The sequence below is a fragment of the Akebia trifoliata genome, chromosome 4, assembly GCF_017979445.1.
Source record: "Akebia trifoliata isolate Shusen 1 chromosome 4, ASM1797944v1, whole genome shotgun sequence".
In the NCBI taxonomy this organism is placed as follows: Eukaryota; Viridiplantae; Streptophyta; class Magnoliopsida; order Ranunculales; family Lardizabalaceae; genus Akebia; species Akebia trifoliata.
The window spans coordinates 755979-781076 of record NC_141378.1 but is presented as its reverse complement, the minus strand read 5'-3'; the positions used below and the strand labels follow the sequence as shown (position 1 = coordinate 781076).

At 33.7% G+C, this 25098-nt stretch overlaps 2 protein-coding genes across 2 annotated transcripts; one reads left to right on the top strand and one right to left on the bottom strand.

The window, feature by feature from the left end:
• Nucleotides 1–5445: 5445 nt before the first annotated feature.
• LOC147402722 (ubiquinol oxidase, mitochondrial-like) lies at nt 5446–10878 on the bottom strand. Its single transcript, XM_086438051.1, has 4 exons — nt 10388–10878; nt 9130–9258; nt 7013–7501; nt 5446–5809 (listed from the first exon to the last, which is right to left on the bottom strand). Exons 1-4 carry the CDS (start codon nt 10718–10720, stop codon nt 5750–5752), a joined length of 1011 nt encoding a protein of 336 aa, XP_086294177.1. The 5' UTR covers nt 10721–10878; the 3' UTR covers nt 5446–5749.
• A 7107-nt stretch (nt 10879–17985) lies between these two features.
• Nucleotides 17986–24159, top strand: LOC147402721 (putative mitochondrial adenine nucleotide transporter BTL3). Its single transcript, XM_086438050.1, has 4 exons — nt 17986–18692; nt 20642–20945; nt 22246–22713; nt 23751–24159. The coding sequence occupies exons 1-4, from the start codon at nt 18190–18192 to the stop codon at nt 23817–23819; spliced, it is 1344 nt and encodes a 447-aa protein (XP_086294176.1). The 5' UTR covers nt 17986–18189; the 3' UTR covers nt 23820–24159.
• The last annotated feature ends 939 nt before the right edge of the window (nt 24160–25098 follow it).

Here is a 25098-nt window from a genome sequence, read left to right as displayed (position 1 = left end):
ATTCAACAACCCATTTTTAAATAAAAGTGAGCTTTGAAAATTAAATAAAAAACACGGGTGTAAATCTCGAATTTTGCACCCCCTACGCGCACGTCGTACGTGCGCACACGCATTAAGGTTTTCAGACCGGTGGATTTAAATTCCAATTGAAATCTTGGGTTTTTCTCTTGGGTCACTGTGTGCGCGCGTGAGCCCGCCCACTACTTATATCCGCTTTTAAAGCTCTTAGAAGCATAACTATTTAAGAATCGCAAATCAATTCTTTTCCTAGTCAATGTGGAACTAAAATTACTCAAGGTAAAAATAAAACTATCAACTAAACTTAAAACAATAAAGTAAAAAGCATAAAGCAAACATGAGATTTAAATATCCTATGGTTAATAGATTGATTTACCATATGGTTAAAACTAATTGAATATTAAAGGGTTTTCCAATTCAACCCTCTAGATTCCAACACTTCAAACTCTTTAAGCTATGATAAATTATTTTAAACAATTCAATCTCATCTTCGATACATCATCTCTAACCTCACCTTATTTTTTTAAAAACCTTTAATTTTTCTATCTAAAATTTCATCTTTTATTTCTCTAAAAATCTAATATTATTCTCAAGATTTGATGATTTACCCAATGGATTAAAGATGACCAATTAGACAAGAAAAATCAAAGGTTTTTTATTTTTTATTTTTATTATAATTTGAAGATGATGGCATTTAAGTCATTATCTATTAGCCTTTTAGAGAAGATCCAAGTGAAGGCATATGTCATCAATTCAAAAACATAGGAGCATTTCAAATATTCACAAAAATTATGAGAGGTATGTCTAAATCATCTAATCTAATAAATAAAGAGAGATTGACTTATGCTGGAAAAAAAATGTCATAATTTTGAAAATATTATGGGTTATCTCTAATATTTACAACCCTTAGAGTAAGGTTGCAACTTGAGTGGGGTGAAGGCTAGGGTAAACCCATACTCAACCTAAGTGTTAGAACACACTGCCCAAACTCGACTCAAACCTGACCATCAAGCCCAAGCTCACTAACCCAAGCTTAACCTGAATTTGATATAATAAAATCGAGTTGAATTCGGATTAGCCCAAATTTAGATAATTTTGGGTGGTTTGATGGGGTTGGGCTCGTTAAATAATCATAATTTCATTTTAATTAAAAAAGAATTTAATATTTAAAAATATGATATACAAAATCAAAAAATAAAATACTAGTAAATAAAAGCGCATACAACCTTCAAATCCATCACCGAAAGAATATTTAGACAAACCATACTAAAATCGCCTCGACCCTTTTTCACTAAATAATGAAGAGGGGTCCGATTGGTAAATTGGAAATTTTTTGAGAAATAAGAATCGTTACATAATTTAAGTCTATAAACCAAAAATAACTCCAAATGGATCTGGATCAGTCCACAAATAAGAGAAATATGTAAGGGGTCAGATTACGAGTTTCGAAAGGTATTAGGCATCGAATCTGCTCGATCGAGATGATCGATTTTTATTACGATCTAAAACTATACTATGATCAATGCACAAAGACTAGAGTCAAACTAAGGTCTAATCATCATCAATTTATATTGGATTTGCTAAACAAATCTTATGACTATGACTAATTTTCACCATATAAAATTTTTAATTTTTATGTATAAAGATAGAAAGAACTTCAATTATCAATCAATATTATAAATTCACATGACAAAATTTTCAATACCCATCTCAATGAATTGATTTTATCGTTGTTGTAAAGAAAACACATTTTGATTTAATTGATCTCATAAACATCAAAATCAATGTGTCGGATGACATAAAAATCAATTCATGCCACAAAAAATTAGTGAATTTATTCGTTTTGTTTTTTTCTTTGCAAAATTGATTTAGTTTGAGTAATGAGCATGCCACCAAAAATCAATGAGTTCATTTACTAAAAATAAATCGATCGATCCACTAATATCAAAAACTAGTGAATCGACTCACTAACCTTGTATATAAAAAAATTAATTTGATCAATTTATCAATACAAAAAATCTGTGAGTCGATCCACTAATATTTTGAAAAATCAATGATCGTTTTTAGTGCCACGTGCACAAAAATCATCGAGTCAATTCGGTGATCAAATCTTCGAAAATCTGATTTTTGAAATAATTCCGGATATAGAAGGCATAGATCGATTCTACCCCAAGGGATCCCACAGACTCATCATTTTTTCTACATCAAACAAACGAACGTGTATATTTCAAAGTGAACATAAAGTCAACCATTGTTTATAACATCATGTTAAACATTCTTTTGTGATTCTTTCAAATTTTCAAAACATACAATTGTGTTTCAATTTGGATATCAAGCAAGATGAACATCATCGCCACTTTAGAGACCAAAAGAATTTTAACTAAAAGAATTCAAGATGTTGTTCTATCAACAAAAGAATAAGATATACACCAATTAAAACAGAAATAAAATCATATCTGCTCATCAGAGGACATTGGCAATGAACATCAGCCGAGATGAATATCAAACCCAAAAAATATATGAGAATCGAAACAAAGAGACTAACCAGTTAACTTTCATAGAGTGTTCGGGAATTTCGAGAGAGCCTTTACAGTGAACGGACACGTAAGGGTTGATTTCGCAGCCAACAACGGGAGTATCAGAAGGGAGATTTACTCTTAATTCACATTTCATGATTTCAGATTCTTCGAAACCCATTCAAATGAGATGAGTTTGATCGATTGAAGACCAAGAGCCATTAAAGGGTCCTCCAGAGAGGACAGGAAAAAAAAATTGAGGACTCGAAGGTCAGAACAATCGAAGATGAAATCAGATATTGGAAGAAGATTGAAGTGCAGAGATCGAAATACCAAAGTAAGAGAAATTTTATAGGGTTTGGTTAGGGTTTTAATAGTTCTCCAAATCTTGGCGCGTTTCTGCCATTTGTATTTTGTAGTGAAGTTTTGTATTCGGAAGTTCTTCGTTTACTTTTATTTTACGCTCATGAGCTCAAGGTGGACTGTATGACGGTGGACACTGCACTGACGTGGCAGTGTACAGATAATCATAGATTTTTCTCGAGAAACAATTAAAAAAATCAACGGTTCTCTATACATCGTAATGTAAGCCAGGCATTCAAGCTAGTGTCCAACAGTCCGTCCAGCTGCATGGTTTTAAAACTGGGTTTCCCGTCTCGTCTCTTCCATGCCACATACCGAGTAGTCTCAATTCTCGAATGAGTTTTTCGATACATTTGAGACTTTTCATCCAAAATTTTGAAAAATGTACATGGGGTATTAAATCTCGTTCGAAAAATTGACATGTCCGTCCGTTTTGTTCATGCCTGATATTAATACGACTTAGACAATACATCTTGATCTCGGACGAGTTTTGAAACCATGGTCCAGCATTTTCCTTATAAAAATTAGGGACAATGATAGGGGGATTATTTATTGAGAATATGTACCGATTAATTTTTAGAAAAGAATGCCGGCTAGTTAACTCCTACTTAATAAGATATTCACCTAATAATAATCTTTTGGAGATTGCTTTACGAAAAATACTTGAAATACCATTTTAACAACTTTACAAATTGATTTAATATAAAAATATATCGAGTCAAATAAAAAACTTGGTCAATTTATTTGATTATTTATATTTTTATAAAAATAAATATATTTATTTATTAAAATTTATTTATAAATTTAATATAATTGTGTTTGACTTCTTTAAGTTGACTTGCTAATTTTTTAATTGAATCAATTCGATGAACATTCAAGTCAAGTCTTAAGATAAAGTTTTAATTATTTATATACTTTAATAAATCTAATATGCATAGCTTAAATTAATTTAATGTTGATGATGATAATCATACTTATCTCCTCCATCATCATTATCATCCATGTGAATTAAAAATCACTAGTTTTGAAAAGAGAAAATAAGGTTTTTTGTTTTGTTTTTCATATATAGTTATATAAAAGATGACCATAGTCAATGGACATGTCATTAATTTTAAAACTTAGAATTATAAATAAATATGTTTCTTTCAACTTCAAAATTCGTTGAAAGGGTAAGTAAGGCCTTTTTCACTTCAAAAATCCTTTTTAACTAATATTTGATCAAATGAGTACTAAAGAGTCCATATTTTTTGAGAAGGGACTTTTTGATACATATTTTTAAAAAATAGGTATTTGGGGTAATTGTCCCTGATACATATCTCCAAACATTTGATTTTCTCTCTAATTATTTTATAAAAAAAATTATAAATTACAAGAACCTCCGATATTCTTTTGAAATTGTTGGACTATCCCATTTTATATCTATACTAAGTTTGCCTATGTTGGACCGATCATCCTCTTTGGGTTAAGGGGGGTAAAAGAAAGAAGACAATAAAATTGTAGGAGTATTATAACAGAGAGATTCCATTGTCATGCCAATTTTTGCTGACGCACCCCCAATTCCCAAAACAAGCGCAACTTATGTCAAAATTCCGATTTCGATACACTATTTATTTTAATTCCCAAACGCATGTGTTTTTCCAGTGAATTCGTCACTTTTATAGTCAATGAATTCATAGATAAATTACTGGTATGATCGTGAATATGGTAAAATCGTGGGCATTTTATCAACAAATTTGTAGATTATAAAAGTGATGAATTCACGAATTCATAAATTATAAAAGTCATGAATTCACTAAAAAAAAATATTTTGGGAACCCCAATTACAGATTAAAACACATCGTTCAAATATTACAAAACTTTGACTCAAATTGTTATCTCAACATTACAAAAAATTATGACACATTCAAACAATTTTGGGAACCCCAAGGTTCTGATTTTATTTTTGCGAATGTGAACATGTGTCAAATTTAGTCTAGGAAGGATGAATCTAAACCCCTGTTGGACACCACCATGAGAGGCACAATTCTAAGGTTCTGATTTTTCTTTTGCAAGTGTGTAGGTAGATGCCTTTTGTTGCATAAGTTAGGTTCACAGGCCTCAAAAGATCTGGGCTTCATTACAGAAAATGCAGAAGAAAGGTAACGGCGTGAAGTGTACATCACATCCCAACATATGATCGTGATCAGGTTTGAATCACAGGAAGGAAATGTGGATGGACTCAACATATTGGCGCGATGGAGGGGAGGACATAGCAAATAATTCCATCAATTCCACTAGGCCAAAGATAACTTTTTTACGAAGGTCCTCCACGCACGTGCACGCGCACTCAAATAGAAAAAAGAGAGAACTGCAATGGAGACATCGGAAAGAGATTCCATCAATTCCACAGCAAAATTCTTTGCTGTTTATGTAAGTATGAGCTACATTTTTGCCGTAAAAAAATACATATTTTCTATTTTAAAATATTTGATAACATAAGCAATTTTCACCATTAGAAGCAGCCCCTAAGCTTTCTGAGTTATAATGGAATTAATACGGATCATATATGTAAGTGGAATAAACTTATTTTTTAGTACTAATTTGGATAGGATGCATTCATTGTTCTATAATGTTTTCCACAAACACTAAGTCCACGGCACAGTCTGGCAATTCGGATTTACAAACAGAATATCAGAATTCGAACGATAGAAGTAATTCATCACCTACCTTAGTCACTTATCCCAAAAAACAAAAAAAAATAAAAATGGCTCTGCTGCCCTACGAACCTACAAGAGTTATATTATATTGAACATGGTCTCGTGATCCGAATCATGCCCAGTCCACCCTTACAACCATACATGTATATTTATCCGTCAATGGTACCCAAGAGGAGCTGGAGCCTCCCTCAATTCTTTCCCTTGGAAATGAATATCCTGCATCATGGAGCAAGATTGATTGTATCTCAGAAACTTGCAATAAAAAAGAATCTCCAAGATACATATAGAGAAGACATTTGAAATGGATAAGCTACTTCACTCCAAACAGGTATCAAAATCATAAAGTAAAATATATAAAGTGTTCAAACCAAGTCAAACCCTCAAGATAGTAAAGCGGGGGTCTTTTAAACTTCTGCCCCTAAGGGCACACGTTAAAATGCAATAAATATACTTTGAAAATTGGATTTTGTATCGAAAATACCATTTAGTACATATTTTTTTTTTACTAAATTACTGCACATGCTTATCTCAAGGTGTATTTAATGCACTTTAACATGTGCCAAAACCCATAAAGCAGAAGAAACCAAGATCATAAAAAATAGCCGACTACTAAATAGAAAATCATGATTACCCCATTAAGAGAAAAGAGAAGATCGGTCATTTTGGCCGTATCTTTGAGGGGAATAAAAAAGATGGCACAGAAACAATTATCTCCATTTTGGGCCTTTTGTTTTGTTGGTCTAAAGTTTTTAGAAAATTTAGGGGGATATTCTTCGAGGATTTTATTTATAACTGGGATGAGATGCTTTGTATTTCTAGTGAGTAGCGTCTGTTTGTAAGGTCTTGCTAGGTTGGTCACCTCGACTGGCCTAGTATTATTTTCTTTTCTTATGAATATATTGCTACTTATCAAAAAAAATAAAAAGATCGGTCATTTTGAGAAAGTCATGTCAGTTCAATAAGTACTATGTAGCATTGGTTTTTGAAAATTTTAAGAATGTTAAATATCAAATTTTGAAATTCTAGAACACACACAGGATTTGTAACTAATTCCAAGTAATATCATATTATCAAGTGGCATATCCCAATTACACAAAAGAAAATCTAAAAATGGTTAGAACTTAGAATTATCATCAAACAGATTAAATGCCAGGATGTGTGCTATCTACATAACAAAAGGTAGACCTTAATCATTTTCAGAGATCAAACTACAATTCATCAAAATATCCCTGTATGAAGTCAGAAAGAGTGAGTCCGAAGGAACCGTATTGGTTCCACTATTAATTTTACACTAGTTTTTCTGTAACGAAGCAAATAGGTGGGAGCTGCATTCATATAAAAATTGGTTATATAGGTGTTTAGTTTATTTTTCATAAAAAGTGAGTCTAGAGCACGGAAATGGGAGAAAGTTGTTCTTACAGAAGCGAAGTGGTTGACATCTCGATGGTGAGCTTCATCTGCTCGGATCACAATCACAACATCCTTCAGATTGGCATCCTTGGGCAGCCTCCAATAGTCTATAGCAATAGCAGGAGCTGGAACATTTTCTATCGCACCACTATCAATATCCTTCAAGTACTCTGTATATGAATGTATTGCCTCCTCCTCCAAATACCCAACAACTCTATGAGCCAGCTTAGGAGAAAGCATATAGAGCACGAAAAAGGCATTGAAGAAGACTCCCTGCACCGTTAAAACCAGAAGCCTCTCATACCATTTGGGCTTTACAAGCTCCACCATTGTCATTAGGTGCATTCGTTCATTCTCTGCTTCTTCAAGTAAGGCCTTGATCCAACCACCACTCTGCTGGAACTTGCGGAGAGACCTGAGATGTAGCAGCATCCCTCCCACCATTCCGGGAACAGCAGCCACTGTTTCCAGCATCATTGCACGACATCCATACCGTCTCTGCATTGTAGTTTCTAGAATTATAATGGAGAAGAAGTTCGATGGAAGCAACTCAGGTATGTGTAAAAATACAATAGATAACTGACACAAAATGTGAATGAAGACTTATCAAAACAAACATCCATGCAATAGATAAATTGAAATAGAGTACTCTTGCTACATGCATATGGGATGAGGCCTAGGATGATGATGCTGAATACGCCTACAATATACATATTCTCCCTCTTTTTCTGCTGTAACACCTGTAGGTAGTGTTGGTGAGTAGTGTGGCAGGAACACCCATCTTCTCTATCTTTTTTCTCTCCAAAGAAAGTTCGTTTTCTTGACATCTTCACTGGCAAACTCAAAAGTTTCAACAATTAAAGATGCATAAAGTCACGTTTCTCATACCCACACTCTTGGTTTGTACTTCTAAATATTTTCATTAATAATTATCTTCTAGATTTGATCACAGCTCACAGAATGTTCTAATGGTCTTCCAGAAATAATTTTATCAGACAAGCGAGAACCAGAATCACTCTTAAATAGGTTAAAAGGCCCATCTTTTTTGTAGAATAGATGGATCTGGTTCCAGAGTAGAAAAGGAAATCATTTTGCTACTTTTTCAATAAAATCCTCTCCCACGAAGAGTTCCCTTCAGAGTACATCACCAAAGTATTGAAAAACACTAGAATGAATACACTTGAAAAAATGATTCAAATACCAGAAATCACAAAAAGCTAGATCATCCCAGTAATCTGGCAGTGAACTTATTGAAGACACCAAAACCATTTATTTCTTATTTCCAAATAAAATTAAAGAGAAACAGAACACCAATCAAAGTAGAGACATTTACCGGGCAGACCTATTTGTCGCAATTTTATTACAAAAACTCCCTTGCTCTAAAATTCATTACTCGTACAAACCTTACTTTATGTATCATGCTACCATGACTTACTTAGTAAGATTTCAAACCTTACTACGGTCATTGGGCCCACATGGATAATCAAATTAGCAATCCAACAATACAACCTTCTCGGTTTCATGGAATAATTCAGATTCAAAAGAAAAAACAGATTCAAAAAAGAAACCTTTTTTGCGCTTGATTGTAGATGTTGAAAATAGATGGCTACCGAACTCCCAAATTTAAAATAAAGTTTAACAGTGAAAACAATTATATATGCATTCAAAGTTCTTAGAATTTTGTTCTTTATAAACCAGTGACATTAGATCACGTTTTTGGATGCCACAAATTGATGTGGTTAGAATCCACTCCAAGGTATGTTAAGTAACAAATTAACATCATAAATTTGAACTTTATGACGTGGATCCCCACTCTAGGGTTTGCTCCGTAACAAACTTGATAAAGTGACGTTTGGTGGGTAACAAACTTGATAAAGTAAGATTCCCTTGGAGTTGACAGAACTCCAAGGGAGTTCTTGTAATAAAAATGCAAGAGCTGGGTATGCTGAGTAAATCTCTCGCCAGAGTATTCATGCTGTAATATGTCCCACTATTAGGACAATCCAACTCTCTCGCCACTCAAAAACACAGACAGTAGGTGCTTTTATATTTAACATCAAATCAATCAACGATATAAACTTAGTTGTATATATCAATAAAAGGGAGGAAAAAGATGGTTAACATACCTTAAAAAAGATGTCTGTTGGAATTCTGAGAAGTTTTACTGTCCTATAAGCCACCTTGTCCAAAAATGTCTTGGGTACATGGTGCTTACCTAGATCTATTGATAGATCAGCTCTGTAAGTCTCCCATGGCTACCAAATAAGAAATAATAGTTAGAAATCAAACCTGATGATAAGAATGTAGTAATATGTATAACAGAATGTTTGAAAGTCATGAATCTCAAGATTTCCAAAAAAGTAGTAACATGAAAAAATTCCAATAAGAGCTAATGAAGGAATTTCAATAGAACCCTTCAGAATGTTATAAATATTCTCTTCTGAAGATTGCACAATGCAAGTCTTAAGAAGCAAGCACGTAACTTTCACATGTTCATGAGATAAGTAGCAGTTCTATAAACCATTAGTTGCAATTAGCTCCTCAGGAAGAAACTATTTCAGCTTTGGGATCAGTTTCCTATGGAACCACCCTTCAAATGATAAACCACAGTTACTAATCCGATATCAAATCCTCGACAAGCCCCATTGGTGATCCCAAAGATACTGTTTTGTTTTTTAGATTGGTTAGAGACATTGTCGTTAATATCCCTTTTCATATTGTGGGACGCTCCAACTATCTTCAAGAAGTGTTCGTTCACAGCAAGGTTTAGACTCGAGTTATTCTGATTTTAGAAAGGTTTTCTTAAGATTTTCTAACGATGAAAAAACAGCAATTTTCTTAAAGAAGAAATTACTCCTTGTACATTACGCTGATAAAAACACTAGACCCTACAACACATTTTGGTCAAACATTCTTAACCAAAGATGATAATCCGTTATTCATTAGTTGGTCAAAATCTATAGATAAGATAATAAAACCACCAAGTTCTGTGCAATTGTCCGAACGACTCTGCATTTGCCCAAGCCACATCTAGGTTTGTATGATCTAGAATTAAGCATATTTGAATCCGCTAGTACTGTATTTAAGACTTGCTTAACGAGCGTGGACTAAATTTTTTGCCAAAATTACCCAAATTCATAATGAAAAATCAAAATTCCTGAAATTCATCAGGAGGTAAAACCTCTATCTGCAATTCTGCATCATTTTCAATCCAATTCAAGTCAATAAGATAACCAACTAACAGATCAACTAATTCACCAAATCAACTTTAGTAACTAAAAAATCCAGCAGAAAAAAGCTTATATAAGTCAAATTTCACCGTTATTTTAAATATAAAATCATTCAACGAGATCGAAACATAAAAAAAAAGTCAATTCTCCTCACCATAAAGCAATTCCACGGCCAAGCCGTCCCATCCTCCCTAGTGATATTCGGCCGAGAGATCCCCCAATAGCTCGAAACCATACGTTGTTCTCCACCATGTGAAATCGATTTCTCCTTCTGATCCTTCTCTGCTAAACTAGTCTCCGCCGAATTAGATGCAGTGCTGCTTAAAGACCGATTCAATTGTGAAAAACTGAAGAAAAGATATCTCGGATGTCTCACTGTTAAGGTTTCTAAAGGTCTGATCATGGAAGACGAAGAAATGAAACGGTTATTATAGTTTCTTCCATGGAGTAAATTTCGTAGCAGAGATCTGGCCAAGTGTGGATTCATCTTCTGCTCTTCTATCAAATAAATTCAGAATTTCAAAGTAAAATTGTTCTAAAACGACAGCGATGAGATCTGTAACTGTAAGTGATCGAAGAGATCAGGGTGGTTTTAGAGTCAATTATAGACGAAGGAGTGGAGACACATGAGAAGTAAATGGCGGGTAAAGCATCTGTTACTTCGCAAGGTACAATTTACTTGGCTTAACCTATATTAACAACCACGTGGATCACGCCATCAACAGTGCTGAACATCACCAATCGACCAATTTTGGTGATGGAACAACCACGATAGTGTTTAAGTTAGTAGCACGGGAAGTATGGAATCAAACTTTTGATTGGTAAATACTGCCAATTGTCGGTGCATTATGTCATCTAAAGGCACGATGTTATTGCTCGTGACTTTTGCTCCAAGATAACGGTAACTGTAATTTCAATTAATGCCACGTGGACATTCATCAGAAAATAAACCATTTTTAGTGGCCTTTGTTAACGTGTGTCCTGTCGGCCTCGTTCCTGGCTTACAATTGCTTTCAGATTTCATAGTGACACATAAGATTAGACCGTTAGATGGTGATCTATTGGTCTTGGGATCATACAATAAAGTCCGAGTTCTACAATAAAGAGAAAGCTTGAAAAAAAAAATCGATGAGTCGACAAAAGTGTTTTTCCCTCTTTCCAATGGTGGTGGAAGATCCACCACGTGTCAGAATTATTGCGTGCCATGATTGATATTAGGTGCGTCCCCTCAGTTTGACTCACGTTCCCAGGCGGCGGCCAGTAGCCTTGACAGCACGACTTGAATGATCTGGAACGTTCCAGCAACGATCAAAATGCTGATGTTCATTGTATACCCCTCCGAAACACTTTTTTCGGGTATTTTAGCTAGTAAACAAAATCTTTTGAGGATATTTTATTTTATTTTATAAAAAAAACTCTTCATTAAACTGACGATTTTGATGGTGTATTAATATGTATCTTATTCTCGTAGGAGACAAGTTAATAGCATCTCTAATTTAATTTTTTAAAGAATTAAAACATAATAAATAATTAAATATACTTTGGAAATTCAAATCTGAGGGTATTTCGATAAAAAATAACTTTTTAAAAGGTAAATTTTAATTTTTTTTTTAATGCAAAATTCAATTTTCAAAATGTATTTATTTCATTCTAATGCCTACCTTTAGTCCACACGTTAAGAATATCTTTTTTTTTTTTTAATTAGGAGATAAGAAATAGGATTTAGGGCCAGGGTTAAAAGTGACCTCATAAATAAGAGTCGTGCTGGGGTGATACAATGATGTGATGGCGCGCACATTATAGTAGCTGCTTTTCCATGAGATACAAGTAAAAAGTATTAACTGTTATGTGCGAGCCACCATATCATTTATGTCACCTTTGTATCTTCCTTTATGTCATTCCAGCATTTTCCCATAAATAAAATCGAGTGCTGACGTTCAAAATTACTTTAAAACAATAAGAATCACATTAAGGATGTGTACAATTGCAAATGAAAATAAATTCATTAGATAAATAATTATGAGAAATTGAATTCCTTAAAAAATAAAATCTTCTTTATAATTGATCTAAGAAAAATATAAAAAAATAGGGTCTATCCATCACTCTAGTTTCTATAAAATATAGAAATGCATCACATATTTCAACAAATTGTGTAATTATTTTATTCATTTTTTCACATATTATTTGATAGGTCCCTAATGTATTGAGGAATGGTTAATACAAAAAATGAATTGGTCAATTATTAGATCCTTATTAAAGAAATATATAAGAGGAAAGAGGAGACATATAAAAGGAGTGAAAAAATAATAATTGTTGACCGATAATTGTGAGATTATATAATAAATAATGATTAGTGATTGTCTAATGATGAAATCTTTAAGTGTAAAGAGAGAATAACAAAAATATTATTATGTGATATTGAGATAATTTATTATTATTATTATTATCAAAATATGGATTAATTTATGTTTTTAATCTCTTTACATAAAGTATTTTTTATTTGTTTAATTTGGAAAAATAATAAATTACGAATGATTCGAAAAGATTCAAAAAGATGCAAATTTTAATAATGAGTTAAATTGGAAGGAAGTTTCAATCGTTTTATGTATCATTCAAAAAATTCATGTACAATTCACGAATTATTAGAAGAATTACTAAATATGGTCAAGACTCCAAAAGAGGTTTTTTGTAATAAAATGTATGCCTAGTAAATCTCTCTATTAAATATTGAAATTGAATTCAATGATTTGTGGCATCTAGCATGTATGTCGCATCCTTAATTTAATTTTAAGTATAAGAAGAATTTTTTATTTAGGAAACATCATTATTAGGTCGATAAGAATGACGAAAGTGGTGGGTTCCTAATTAAAATATTTTAACTAATATTAATAAAATATTCTCATAAAGTATCTCATATGATTAACCTATTTTAACCGGATGATGATTTGATGTGTGCACTCACTTTTTATGATATAATATGGATGAGCTTAATGGGCCCAGATCCCTTCTTATGTTGTTGAGATGGGGATGATCCTGAATCTAGTTTCAAAGAAAAAAGCTAGAGCATCACAAAAAGTAATCTAAAGGCATATATGAAGCAAATACATACTCTCTTTTTTTGACCTTTTGTCCAAATATACTCTCAACTTCAACCTTCAGCCAAAAAATACTTCGATTTCAGTCACAAAATCAATCATCTTCAAATTCTTCAAACTATGATAAATTATTTTAAACAATTCAATCTCATCTTCGATACATCATCTCTAACCTCACCTTACTTTTTTCAAAAACCTTTAATTTTTCTATCTAAAATTTCATCTTCTATTTCTCCAAATATCTAATATTATTCTCAAGACTTGATGATTTACCCAATGGATTAAAGATGACCAATTAGACAAGAAAAATCAAAGGTTTTTTTTGTTTTTTACTATAATTTGAAGATGATGGCATTTAAGTCATTTTCTATTAGTCTTTTAGAGAAGATCCAAGTCAAGGGCATATGTCATCAATTCAAAAACATAGGGCATCTCAAATATTCACAAAACAATGAGAGGTATGTCTAAATCATCTAATCTAATAAATAAAGAGAGATTGACTTATGCTAGAAAAAAAGTGTCATAATTTTGAAAATATTATGGGTTATCTCTAATATTTACAACCCCTAGAGTAGGGTTGCAACCTGGGCCATACTCAACTTAAGTAGTAGAACCCTCAACCCAAGCTCGACTTAAACTTGACCATTAAGCCTAAGCCCACTAACCCAAGCTTAACCTAAATTTGATATTATAAAATCAAGTTGAGTTCGGATTAGCACAAGTTTAGATAATTTTGGGTGATTTGGTGGGGTTGGGCTCGTTAAATAATCATAATTTCATTTTAATTAAAAAAAAAAATTAATATTTAAAAAAAATAATATACAAAATCAAAAAATAAAATACTAGTAAATAAAAGCGCATACAACCTTCAAATCCATCACCGAAAGAATATTTAGACAAACTATACTAAAATCGTCTCAACCCTTTTTCATTAAATAATGAAGAGGGGTCTGATTAGTAAATTAAGAGTTTTTTAATAAATGAGAATTGTTACATAATTTAGATCTATAAACCAAAATAACTCCAAATGGATCTGGATCAGTCCACGAATAAGATAAATATGTAAGGGGTCAGATTACGGGTTTCAAAAGGTGTTAAGCATCAAATCCGCTCGATTAAGATGATCGATCTTTATTACAATCCAAAACTATCATATAATCAATACATAAAGACTAAAGTCAAACTATGATCCAATCATCGTCAATTTATATTGGATTTGCTAAACAAATCTTATGACTACGACTAATTGTCACCATATAAAATTTTCAATTTTTAAGTATAAAGATAGAAAGAGCTTCAATTATCAATCAATATTATAAATTTACATGACAAAATTTTCAATACGCATCCCAATGAATTGACTTTATCGTTGTTTTAAAGAAAACGTATTTTGATTTAATTGATCCAATAACCATCAAAATCAACGTGTCGGCTGCCCTAAAAAATCAATTCATGCCACAAAAAATTAGTGAATTAATTCATTTTGTTTTTTCTTTGCAAAATTGATTTGGTTTGAGTAATGAGCATGACACCAAAAATCAATGAGTTCATTTACTAAAAATAATTCGATCAATCCACTAATATCAAAAACTAGTGCGTCGACTCACTAACCTTGTATATAAAAAAAATTAATTTGATCAATCTATCAACACCAAAAATCAATGAGTCGATCCACTAATATTTTGAAAAATCAATGATCATTTTTAGTGCCACGTGCACAAAAATCATCGAGTCAATTTGGTGGTCAAATCTTTGAAAATCTGGATTTTGAAATAATTTCGGATATAGAAGGCATAGATCGATTCTACCCCAAGGGATCCCACAGACTCTATCATTTTTTCTACAACAAACAAACGAACGTGTATGTTTCAAAGTAAACATGAGGTCGACCATTGTTTATAACATCATGTTAAACACAACCATACTCGGCCACGTTTTTATTGCATTTTTACTTTGAGCCAATTCAAGCTCCCTCGTATGAACTTAACCGCTTCTTGAAATCATGATCACAAGAATGTCAATACCTTGTAGAAAGAGAAAACATATTAAATCACATTGAAACTAATAAAGAGCCAATGTATTTACCTTGTTTGCGATGAAGAATTGTTGTGATTAGAGGGTTAGAAAAAAGAAAAAAGAAGCAAGAACAAGCTCCTAACAATGGTGGTGACTGTGGATTCTTTCAGAGATTATGCAAGATTGAAGATGTGATGTCGCAAGTAAAGTTGTGAGAGTCCAAGTGGAAGAAGGTTGTGATGGTATTGAGTTGAAGGTGATAGTTTTACTGGAATTAGGTTGAAGAAGAAGAGATGAAGGTGAGTAGTTTAGTTTTTATTTTTTTTTATCTTCCCTTTTCTGTTATTTCTTTTAGTTTATTTTTGAAGGAACAAGACAAAGGAGAAAACAAAAAACATATAGAGAAGAATATGGAGAGAGAGAGAAATCATGTGTGGACAGAAGAAATCGAGGATGTGAGAGAAAGAAAAATAGGGAGATGGAGTCTGAGAGAGAGCGAGAGAGAGAGAGCGAATAGGAGGGAAGGAGATGTGGAGAAGTTGTCCTTGCTCCAAAATGTGAGAGAGAAGGGGTCTCCAAAACGTGAGAGAGAATGAGAGTCTAAGAGAGAAGGAGATGTGTTTAGAGTGGAGAGACCTCTCCCATATATATAATTTTTGTTTTTTCTCAATTTTTTTTCTTTTATTTCCAAGAGAATGGGATGTTGGATTTTTTTTTTCCTCTCTCTCACGTTTTTATTAAGAGGTTATAGGGGTGGTAATCCCACGATACTCGTAACTTCATAGTCCTCTATGGATTAAGCTTTAATTGGTTGATTTTATTTTTAATTTTTAATGGTTGTTTTGATTTTAATTGGAAGTATATGGGTTAATTGATTTTAATTGGACTTTTAGTGGGTTGATTAAATTTGAAATTTGATTAGTTGGTTAAATTTTAATTTGGACCTTTTCAATCAATCGAATTTTAATTTGAATTTTGTTGGTTGATTACATTTTAGTTTGACTTTTAATTGGTCTATTAACTTATAAATTTATTTTCGATTTGATTTTGAAATTTATTTGATTGATATTTAACTGAAATTTTAATTGGATTTTGATAAAATTTTAATTTGAATTGTTCAATAAATTTTAATGTGATTTTGATTATATTTGGATTTTAATTTGATTTCAAATCTCAATTAGTTTATTAATTTTTAATTTTTAATTTGATTTTGATTAGTTAAGAATTTTTCAATTTAAAAATTTGTTATCATGTTTTCCTAAGAATGTGGTCTCTAGGTAAAAGTAAGATATTTTGGTCAATTTTGTGACTTCTCATTAATTTCTCTATTGTCGTTGATTTGGGTCTCATTAGGCTCGAAATTATGTTCTGAATGCAATGGAAGTACTTTTAAGATTTTTCGGAAGTCCGAAATTCTTTCGTAATTTTGTTTATTTTTGAAGATTTTTACGAATTTTGGCGTGAGGTTTATTTCAGTCTCAACGTGATTATTTATGAGTTTCAAGGTCACATTTTTCTAGCGTCATAATATCTCTAAGTTATCAAAATGTGTAGCGAACATAAGCGTATGTACTTACTAAATTGGGTGTAAGGTGTAGCGATCATAAATATCCGTAAATTTATACGTCGAGTAATAACAAGTACTATAGATGGAAAGACTAGAAATGAGAGAAATTAATAACAATACTTACAAATTTTCGAATTCTTTACGTTCATCATTAGAAATTCATAACAATCGAGTGACAGATTGTTAGGCAGATGCAAAAATGGGTATCTATATATACTAACCCAAAATTCACATTAATATTAACTAATTGTCCATAAGTCATAATAATAAGATGAAATATTTTAAAAAAAAAGATAAATAAAAATTTATAATTAATATTAAAATAGTTATATATTAGTTGACATCTTGTTAAATTGAGTTGCTCGTACTTTCAATCCGAATTGAAATCGAGTCGAGATATTTCAAATTAGGCTAAACTCATTTTCTAAATAACTAGACTCAAGCTCACCCATCTATCGGGTTGAGCCCCGACCAGCCCGTCAAGTTACAACCATAGAGGGGTATGTATGGGGGTTACCCTATGGCTTTAAATTGTGGGATCATTGGGCTTCATTTTCAACTTGCTCAATAGGACGAATTCCCTACTCCATTTACAACAAGTTGTGTTACCATCCAAATATCCACTTATCCGAATCTTCATCTGCAAATAGAATTCGAAATCAGAAGGACATTTAATGGTATTTGTGCCAAAGCTCACTTGCATTAATCCTGACCGTCCAATCAACCAGATATAGATCTAAAACCAAAACAAAAACAATTGAACATCTCTTAATTCTTGGGCCTTTCCCATTATCTACAATTCTGTAATCAACGATAAAAACGTTTAGGTATATAGCGGGCGAAGATTTTCATGAGTCATGGGCCCTAAAAGTATGCCACGTGTTATATTCATGGTACTTGTACGACAGCATAATAACCATAAGAAAAGGAAATTAATACAGTCAGCTTGAGGAAAATATCTTCCCTAGAATCGAGAGCGTTGGTTTTCTTCGAGATTCAAACTTAAGGAAATGTCCATTGGTTTGAGCCTGTGGACGACGGTTAACGCTAGTTAACGTAAACACTGGACATCAGAAAAACAGACCCCAACAAAGCTTAGTTGGTGCGGACATGGAAGCAAAGCAGAAGCCGCCTGATTGTTCCCGTCATTCTCGAAACCCTAATTTTATCCGATTCTCTCGTAGTCTCTAAGCTTCTTTTTATTTATTAAACTCATGTGGAACTCATCTCAAACCCTAGAATTTGATCCAGACTCGATCGATTTCAGTTAGTTTTACAATGCTGGGGGTTGGAGTCTGGTTTAGGGATTCGATTGCTTGTGAATCGTCTGACCTTCCAGTTTTGAGGCATTCGGATTCGGTTATCTTCGTTGGTGGAGGACTGTTTCTTGAGCCATCTATTCCTACTTCGTTTGTTTCTTTGATTTCTTCAAGAAGCGATTCGATTGATGTATCGTATTCGATTAATTCTTCTTGTTTACGTTCTTCTTCTTCTCGCATTTGTCGAAAACCAGTTGTTTTGAGTGGTTTTCAGCGAGGAAAAAGCGGTCCTGGGGTTCTTAGTGATGGTTTTTTGTCGGTGAGCCTGTCGATTAACGAGAGCGATGGGTTTGTTCAGAATTCGTCAGGACTTTTAGGGGGAAATGAGGATAAGAATCCGGAGGAGACGACGGTGGGGTTTGAGGAGGGTAAGGAGGAAAATAAGGTTAGATTACAGGGAACTGGTGCGATGAACGCCACAAAGCATCTCTGGTCCGGGGCAGTTGCTGCAATGGTTTCAAGGTTTGTTTTTTATTTGATTTTTGATGCACTTTTGGTTTATAATTGAAAGGAGGATCTGGGTCTGTTTGGATAGTCATTTTTTCGGAAAAAAGTATATACTTTTACCTGAAAAAAAATCTTTAGAGTATATTTTTTCCAGGGAAAAATGGGGATCTAAACAGGCCTTAGTATGTTATTATAACTGTCTTTAGCTATTGGAGTTTGGGGCATGAATTGAGTAGATGGTTTGCTTATCTGATGGAATTGTATGGATTTGGCGTTGCCCCATATGCTTAATTTATCTTCTACATAGAGAAATCAACTCTGAAAATTTTCACTTCTCTTCTTGTTCACACTGCATTCAAATTTTTTCTGTGATCTTTATTTTGACATCAAATTTTTCTTTAGACGCACTCATCCTCTCGGTCTGTCCTTTATCTTCATGAACTAAATCAGTTGATTCCCATGCACAAAATATCAATAGCTGCTTTTTTTTTTGAGATGAACTGAAATGAAACACTATACCCAGAGCATAGTTTCCATCAGTCTAGAGTTGAGATTAATACAAATGTGGCAGAAAGTTGCTATAGAAATTTGTGAAGGAAAGAAATAATTGTTGGGAGGTGATCGTTAAGAAATATGGGCCATGGCTGAGGCCCCCTTCTTCTTCTTCATCTCCTCCTCCCCCCCTTCTTTCTGGTTACCAAATCCATGAAAAAACCCTTGTCTTGTCTGAGTCATCTTGGTAACATTTTTGAATGAGGTGAGACTGGAAACCGAGATTGAAAACCATGGTTCGGATTGGAAGTAATCACTTCGAGTTACATTCCCCTCCTTTTACACCATTATGAGAATAAAATAAGCTTTGATTGTAGTGATTGTATCATTAGAGAGGGTGGACTCTCAAATCAGAAGGACCTAGAATGCCTCTCTAGTGCTGTAACGGTTGCTTTAGACCCATTTGTTCTATCAGGCGGTATCTTCTATCTTCTATGAACTAACATGTCATTGATTACCTCACTGTATTGCCTGTTCAAATGGCTTGGAAACAGCCTATTCGCTCCAAATTTGTTTTTCTTTTACATGGGCGGGATGCTTAATATGCTTTTGATGGTAGATCATGTTGAAATAAAAGGGATGGCCATTTCAAATGGATGCATGACTCATGACGAAACAATGGCTTATCTTATTCATTTCTCATTTGTAAATTATTTTACTAATGGATGTTGAATGAATGATGCACATTTCCGATTGCAATTATTGTTTTCGTACATAAAATGTGGACACAATTACATGTGTCAACAGAGCATGAACACAAGGTGTCTGTTTACGACACATGGACCACGAGACACTAAATTCATATATTATCCATAGATCACAAAACCATGTTTTGACAATGACTGATGAAAATGTCATGATTTGAATGATAAAATATTTAATATAGAAAATAATATTTGTTTGTAACACGAATATGCCCATACAGGTGATATGTTATGCCGGCACTACCCAATTCATGATAGATGTTGTTGGTTTCACTTTATTTTGGATATTCATGACACTTATCAATGCAGGAAGTGCACTAGTTCCATTACATTAATCCATAATTGAATTCAAAATATGGTTTTACAAGGTTCTGGTTTGTTCTGGATGGATCACTTTTTAATCTATAATAAGCTTAACAGGATAGCTTATTATGGATAAAAAAAATTTTAACATCAATTTTATGTGTTTCTGATACTCGTTATTTTGAGTTATGTATATAGAAAATGTCTGTCCTATCAAGTATTAACTTTTGAGATAGCAGATAAGCAGTTTGTATGGATCTTGAGTGAATTCCCGTCTTAAGATCTCATGGACCGACTAGTGTAACATGTCTCTGCTTTTTTTAATTGGCCAATTTCATTTTTTTCCTTGAATTTTTAATTTCACTGCCTATATTTTCTATCTGAAAATGAATGTTTTTGTATCAGAACTTTTGTTGCTCCACTTGAAAGACTAAAGCTTGAATACATAGTACGTGGTGAACAGAAGAATCTATTTGAGCTCATAAAGACAATTGCAGCTACTCAAGGCTTGAAAGGCTTTTGGAAGGGAAATTTTGTCAACATTCTTCGAACAGCTCCATTTAAGGCTGTAAATTTCTATGCTTATGACACATACAGAAAGCAGCTGCTCAAAATGTCTGGGAATGAAGAAACCACAAATTTGGAAAGGTTTCTTGCTGGTGCTGCGGCTGGAATTACTGCTACTGTACTCTGCTTACCAATGGACACGGTATGCAGCAGTTTCTGACTTTGTTCATTTTTAGAGTAATCCAATGCAAACAATTCCATGATGTTTACTTTTCCTTGTGAATCTCTGTTCTTTTTTATTTTTTTATTTTTCAGCTAAGCTGTGTTTTTACCTATGTGATATGATGGAAGTGTTTATTTACCTTCCATTCTGGACGGTACATTGGAAATAGGCTGACTTCTCCTGTGTGTTTTATGTGTGTCACATTTGCAGTGGTTAAGTTCTCACCATTGGGGTGTCAGTTTGAAGATCTCCTGAGCCCAAATTGACCCAATCAGATGACCCTAGCCATCAGATTCTGATCATGGACATTATACTTAGGGTTGCAACTTGGTTCGGTTTGGGCAAAAACAAACAGATCTGACCTAGGTCGGTTCCACTAAATAAGAATAAGAACTGAACTAAATACCAAACCAAACAAACCAAACTGAAGTCGATTTGGTTTGGTTCTATGGGTTGCCAATATCCTATATACCTGCTTGGAAGCAACATATATTTCATTAAAAAATAATAATAAACATGAAATATTTCATTTAATAAATCATTAATCTATGTCCTAACTCCTAAGAAGTAAGCACAATAAAAAAATTGAGGGAGAGAAAGGAGAGGTGAGATTGATGAGACTCTAATTCTTTTGGGAGTTTTCAATTTTAATCTGGACCGAATTGATCGGTTCCATACAACCCTTGAAACCAAAATTTATTACCTTGACTGTGTCAATAGGTTCATAAAAATCTGCAGACACTTGGTTTTGATTAGGTAGGAGCATGAAAAGAATATACTTTAGAGCTGCATGAAATACATTAGTCTTATTTTGTGGTAGCATGGTCCCCTATCTGATCTTTTAAGTGCATGGATTTATCTGAACTGCATGAAAAATATTTTAGTCTGAACTCCATAGGGGTCCATCTTCACTATTGTGTTTTTGATGAATTGGAGGCTTGCCGCTGAAGTATTAAGGGTCGATTGTGTTTGGTCAAACAGAAACCACTTGAAATTTATGTTTCTGTAGGTCATAAAATTTTAAGAATTTTAGAAATTGAATCATCATCTTTTTTTCTGCTTCTGTTACTGTTTTTGGCTTTATTGGTTGCGTGGGCTATAAACCATCAAACAAATGGCAGATTTTTGTTTATTGTTTGATATTTCATAATTTGTTATGCTGAGTGACTGATTCATCACCATTAGATTATTGTTGTTGAACTGGATCCAATTTTGACAAGTTCATTATGTGAGGTTTTAAGTGATTTCTTAACTACCTTCACAAGTTAAAATATTTCAGATACGAACAAAGATGGTAGCTCCTGGTGGGGAAGCCTTGGGTGGTGTCATTGGGGCTTTCCGTCACATGATCCAAACTGAAGGGTTCTTTTCACTTTACAAGGGCTTAGTACCCTCCATTATAAGCATGGCACCTTCAGGTGCAGTTTTCTATGGGGTGTACGATATGCTGAAGTCGGCTTATCTCCATTCACCGGAAGGAAGGAAGAGGATTCAGAACATGAAACTTCAAGGTCAAGAGCTAAATGCTTTGGACCAACTGGAGTTGGGATCCATGAGGACCTTGCTATATGGGGCCATTGCTGGTGCTTGTGCTGAAGCTGCCACATACCCATTTGAGGTAGTGAGGAGACAACTTCAAATGCAAGTCCAGGCAACGAAGTTGAGTGCATTGGCAACTTGTATCAAGATAGTTGAACAGGGAGGTGTTCCTGCACTCTATGCAGGACTCATTCCCAGCTTATTACAGGTATGTAAACATTGATCTCTGGAAGCCTTGATCATATCTTTCTCTATAATATCTGGAAGGTTTATTTTGAATAAGTCTGAACTTGAAGAGAAGTATGATCTGCATTTAGTTAAACTAATGTCAAATAAACTAAATTATCCTACATTTTATTTTTGACCATTCATAAGGAGTTGGATATCTCTAGCCATGTATCCTTTAAGATCTTTGGAAGACTACAAATTGAGTTATAATGAGATGAGCTTCGGTAATTGTCAGCTGTCTTTCCTTCTGTTGTATGCCTTCTCCTGTTATTACATGGAAGGCATGCTCTTTCCTGTATGTGGACTATGCAAAAGTTGATCTGGATTTCTCCATTGTAGTGCTTCGACTTTCTTGAGTGAATAAACCTTTCTTTTCTGAATTCACAAGGAGCTTTTCTTATGCTCTTCTCCAGTTGTAATTTGATCTTTCAAGTAGGAAGGCTACTGGCTATTTTAGTAATAGGTCACGGGAAGCCTTATCTAACAAAGAGACTCAGAAGATGGGAAGATCAAGGGTTAGGTTGTAGTGTAACTTCAGTTAGACTTTCCTAAATACTTGTCTTGTAGAGTGAGAAAAGATGATTATCTTTGTCGAAAGCTCACTCCTTGTCGAAGCCTAACAATCATAGGTGAAAGGAAAAATAACTCATGGTTGAGATTTGAGAATCTTGGGCTGCAGGCCAATACTGGTCCTTTAGGGGTAGTGGAATTAAGGGGAGCTTTATGTGATGCATGGATCTTCATTGAAATAGGTGAACCTTATCATTTTATGCGGTTCATGCAGAGTTGCATTGTTTAAAACGTTGGTATTATTATGTGGAGGATACATAACACTGTTTGAGGAGGGTTACACCATTTGATGGTTAACTCTTATGGTTCTAGGTTAACAGATCAGTGTTTTAAAGTAACTATTTACTCTTTTTTTTTATTCTTTTGATATTCATGGCTACTGTTCCAGCAAAAAGGTCAACCAATTGTATCTTAACCATCTTGTTCTTGCTCTTCTGCCTTTTTCAGGTTTTACCATCGGCTGCAATAAGTTACTTCGTCTACGAGTTCATGAAGATTGTTCTCGAAGTTGAATGAATATACACCCTTGATTTTCTCAAGGTTGAATGACCATACACTGGATTCACTTATACTAACCTTTTGGAGGGTTCTCACTGTAACTTAAAAAGGCTAGGTGGGGTGCTTAGGTTCACACACACAGCGGAAGCTAGTAATAATGTCATAGTTGAGACTGGTCAGATGTTCTAATTGAGTGCGTCACACATCACTGTATTCTCTGATTATATATGACTTTTGAGCTCCTTCCTGCTCGATTTGTCTTGAGATTATCTTGATTTTGTCTCACTTGTTGAGAACTCACATTTTTTACTATGCCGGTGTGTTAATCACAAAGTCAACGTCAAACAATCTTATTTTCTGTGGTTGGAAGTTTTTCTTTTATTTATTTGTTTTGTATCAAGCTGTCTCTCTAGGCATATATGACATCAAGATCATTTTTTTATAAAAAAAAATTGGATACCCCCCCCCCCCCCCTCCCTTTTTAAAATCCAACAAACCAACTCCAAAATGCATTCTCTAATTTGGTTCAAAATGGGTGTGACTCCGTGTGCTTAGAAGACTAACTTAAATGAGGTACGTAGTATGAACATGGTTGGACGTCAAGCTTTTTTGGATATCTTCACAGGGGATGCAATATGGGCAACTTGAATCAAGAAAAGGACTTTCAAGGTCTGAAGTGCTTCGGGTTGTTAACGCCTAGTTACATTGCTACATGCTTATAGTATGAAACATCATACCTGTAAAAGAAATCAAACAACTGCTAAACATTGCAACCTATGATATAGATAGTAATATTCCCTTTCAACGTATTATAGGCTCGCCTAGGATTCATGGTTTCGATTTTTTGTTAACCACTCTCCCATGGTTTAAAATCTCATTTCGATCCAGTATACTATAACAATCCCAAAACGTTAAAGACCATTGAAATAATGGTTTTTTTTTTTTTTTTTTCAAATGTTTCAATTGAGGCTCTTGATGTATGGTTTAAAATCTCGTTTCAATCCAGTATACTAAAACAATCCCAAAACGTTAAAGACATTGAAATAATGTTTTTTTTTTTTTTTAAATGTATCAACTGAGGCTCTTGATGTGACAGTGCACAAAGATTGATCTTTTTCTTCGGGGACAAACAAGGAAAAAGATCTATGGTTCTGTGCACATGCTGCGTGAAGAGCGTCAGTTTTGAGAGTTAGTTCATCATTAGTTATAAAAAAACATACTCAAATGTAGGTGCACATAACCATATAATTTTTTTTTCTCCTCAGCTTATCACAAGGAAAAATCTATGGTTATGGAG